This window comes from Armigeres subalbatus, unplaced genomic scaffold (genome assembly GCF_024139115.2).
Source record: "Armigeres subalbatus isolate Guangzhou_Male unplaced genomic scaffold, GZ_Asu_2 Contig916, whole genome shotgun sequence".
Classification (NCBI taxonomy): domain Eukaryota; kingdom Metazoa; phylum Arthropoda; class Insecta; order Diptera; family Culicidae; genus Armigeres; species Armigeres subalbatus.
In genome coordinates, this window is record NW_026943718.1 from 88,323 (window position 1) to 92,017 (window position 3,695).

General features: G+C 46.1%; 1 protein-coding gene across 1 annotated transcript; it reads left to right on the top strand.

Annotated features, from left to right (window-relative positions):
- Positions 1 to 1,073: 1,073 nt before the first annotated feature.
- LOC134204813 (uncharacterized) lies at positions 1,074 to 1,871 on the top strand. Its single transcript, XM_062679607.1, has one exon. It carries the CDS (start codon positions 1,074 to 1,076, stop codon positions 1,869 to 1,871), a length of 798 nt encoding a protein of 265 aa, XP_062535591.1.
- The last annotated feature ends 1,824 nt before the right edge of the window (positions 1,872 to 3,695 follow it).

Below are 3,695 nucleotides of genomic sequence, written 5' to 3' on the forward strand. Positions count from 1 at the left end.
TTTTCTACGGAACTAGGAGAACAGATACAGCCCTTCATTTCCGGAGAACGACGACCGACGAAGCGTGTTGCATTGAAAGTCGTAATGAGTCTATTCGACCCCCTCGGGTTATTAGCTCCGTATCTCATTCATGGACGTATCCTGATACAGGATCTATGGAGAAGTGGAGTCCAGTGGGATGAAGAAATGAGAGACGAGGAGTTTGAGAAATGGAAGCGCTGGGTTGAATTGTTACCAGATATAGGTGAACTTAGTATTCCACGTTATTACTTCGGCGAGGCGGTACCTCCATACCATACGTTGCAGTGCCATGTGTTTACCGACGCAAGCGAGACCAGCTATGGATGTGCCGTGTATTTTAGGACCACGAATAGTTCTGCACAAGTACAATGCACGCTGATAATGGCAAAAAGTGAGGTTGCCCCACTAAAACATCTATCAATACCGCGTTTAGAACTAGAAGCCGCCGTGCTAGGCGCAAAAATACACTGTTTTGAGTTATCACTCTCTGCAACCCCGCGGAGTGTTCCTATGGACCGATTCATCGACAGTGCTTTCGTGGATTCGCTCGGATCACAGGCGATACAAGCAGTTTGTCGCCCATCGTGTTGGAGAAATTTTATCGCTGACTCAAGCTGAATGCTGGCGGTGGGTACCGTCAAAGCACAACGTAGCTAACTGTCTGACGAAGTGGGTGCGTGATACAGAACCGGATTCCAACGGAATTGTTTCAAGGTCCCGAGTTTTTATACCTTTCGGTGGATCAATGGCCAAAGCAGCAGGTGAAAACAAATACTGACGAGGAATTACGTCCCAGGTATTTGTTCGCTCATATTTCTCCACCCGTTAGCGCGATAGACGTCTCTAGGTTTTCAAAATGGAGTATACTGCTACGAACAGTAGCATGCTTATGCCGCTTCATCAGCAATTGCCGCTTGCGAATCTCGGGACGGCCAATAGAGGCACTCCAGGCAACTAGAAACCTTCAGAAGTCGCTTAAATGGAATGTTGCATCTCGTAAGACGCCACTGAAACAGGAGGAATTCCAACGAGCAGAGCAGTTTCTTTGGAGAATGGAGCAAAATGAATACTACACCGACGAGGTTCGAGTCCTGTTGAATAATCGAGACCGTCCAATAGCTGAATGGATATCTATCGAGAAGAACAGTCCATTATACAAGTTGTCACCGTTTGCCGATGAGTATGGAATTGTTAGGATGGAAGGCAGAACCGCCAACGCTGCCTACGCCAATTTCGACGCTAGGTTTCCAATAATTCTCACCACGGGTGGTCAAATAACTCGAATGCTTTTGAATCACTACCATCGTCAATATGGTCATGCAAACAAAGAAACTATTGTAAATGAGGTTCGTCAACGGTTTGAAATCTCACATTTACGGTCGATCATGGATAATATTTCTCGAAACTGTTGTTTCTGCAAGGTGACTAAGTGTAAGCCGATCCCTCCACGAATGGCACCGTTACCCGAGCAACGCTTGACGCCGAAAGCTCGACCCTTTAGTTACGTCGGTATTGACTATATGGGCCCGCTAGAAGTTACCGTCGGTAGACGCAAAGAAAAGAGATACGTCGCTGTATTCACGTGCCTGGTTATACGGGCTATCCATTTAGAGGTCGCTTATGATTTGACCAGCGAGTCGTGCATCATGGCGATCCGCAGATTTACGCGCAGGCGAGGATCTCCGGTTCAAATCTTTTCTGATAATGGCACTAATTTTGTGGGAGCTAGCCGCGAACTGCAAAAACAGATCAATGTGGAATGCGCCGGCACCTACACCGATGCACGAACGAAATGGTCGTTCAATACCCCATCCGCTCCTCATATGGGAGGGTATGGGAACGAATGGTGAGGAGCGTCAAGGAGGCCATGGCTGCGTTGCTCAATGGGCGAAAATTGACAGACGAGATTTTGTGGACTACATTAGTTGAAGTAGAAGGATTAGTCAACTCGCGGCCCCTGACTTATATGCCACAGGAAGTAGGTCTGCCCGAGGCACTGACTCCAAATCATTTTATTTTCGGCTGTTCATCTGGCGCCCACGAACCTCTTGAACCACCCGAAGATCTAGGGAAAATTCTTCGCAGCAGTTTTCTACAATCCCAGCATTTGGCAGACGAAGCCTGGAAGCGGTGGTCAAAGGAGTATTTCCCAACAGTCAACAAAAGAACCAAATGGTTGAGCGAAGCTAGGTCACTGAAGATCGGCGACCTTGTATATGTGGCTGAAGGCAAGCGAAGATCTTGGACGAAAGGCGTCGTTGACGAGGTTATTGCCGGAAAGGACGGTAGAGTTCGACAGGCCGTTGTAAGGACGGCATCTGGTGTACTTCGGCGCCCTGTAGTAAAGTTGGCAGTGATGGAGCTTGGTGAATCTACGGTCGACCCTCCCCTCGATCCACGGGGCGGGGGATGTTCTGGCAGCGCTGACGATGATGATTTGCAGAATCCAAATGTGTTAGAGGATGAACGTAGCCACTATATCCAACACGCTGAAACGTTGAAACGCTGAGAAGAGAACGATATATATTACCTATGCTTTAGTTACGCGAACAGGTTCTATTGTATACAGATTACCCAGGCAATGAGTCTCTTTCTATTTGTTAAAAGTGAATTACAAATTTAATATTTTCTACACCGGTAAGAATTTGATAGCAACAATTAGCTAAATTGAATTAGTAAACTATTGTAATTGTTTTTGTGAACGACAGGTGAAAGGACGTTCTACCTGTACCCGATTCTTGGTCGGCGAAATTTGTGGCTGATATTATAGTGCGGTTGGGTACAGTTTCTTAGTTTGTCTCTCGAAGATTAGTTCCAATAATCCATTTTGTTCCAACATGCAGATAAAAGCGACATAAGTGATCTCTGGCGTCTTTGAGTAGGGCTTTGAACCGGTAGGCGAAACTAATTGTACGATAGAAGAATACCTTTCCTTGTTCTTAACTAGAATTTAATAAAAATGTCTATTTTAGCTTTGAGCTGCGCATACCATAAGCTGCTGTAAGACGTTTTTTCTACTGCCCAACAGGGGGCATAACGACATATTTTCAAATAACCAGTACATACAAAGTTTTACTCAACTTCGCGACATAAGATGAAAGGCCACTGTGCTCCGTTAGCCCATGGACTGCAAATCGATCTCCGTAACGGGGGCAGTTATTTCTAACGATCAATGTTGTATTTTTTTCGGTTTTTCAAACTGTATTTTACGGTGATTTATACGGCGTTTCAGTCTGGTTTTTGAATGAAAAACAGCAATATGTTTTCTTCTCCCAACGTTTTGTGGAGTTCAGTGCGTGATTTCTCTTGTTTCGGACTGCAGAACGATCGCGCGATCGGCCGAAATATTTGTTTTGCATTGCGCGGCCGGTAATAAAAATCAGTTCAGTGCGTGATTTCTCTTGTTTCGTACTGCAGAACGATCGCGCGATCGGCCGAAATATTTGTTCTGCATTGCGCGGCTAGTAATAAGAGTAGCTATCGAATAAGTAGGCACGGCAAATGCTGGGTAAAGCGTACCATTGGTACTTCGCGTACCTGAAGGAATAAAATAGACCCCATCTCGCGGTCCTTAGCCTCTTACCCAACAACTCCTATCCCTACCTCCCCGTGGTGCTGGCCGGGATACCGGTGGGAACTATGGTCGTATGCTGACAGGGAAGGGGGGGTTTGCT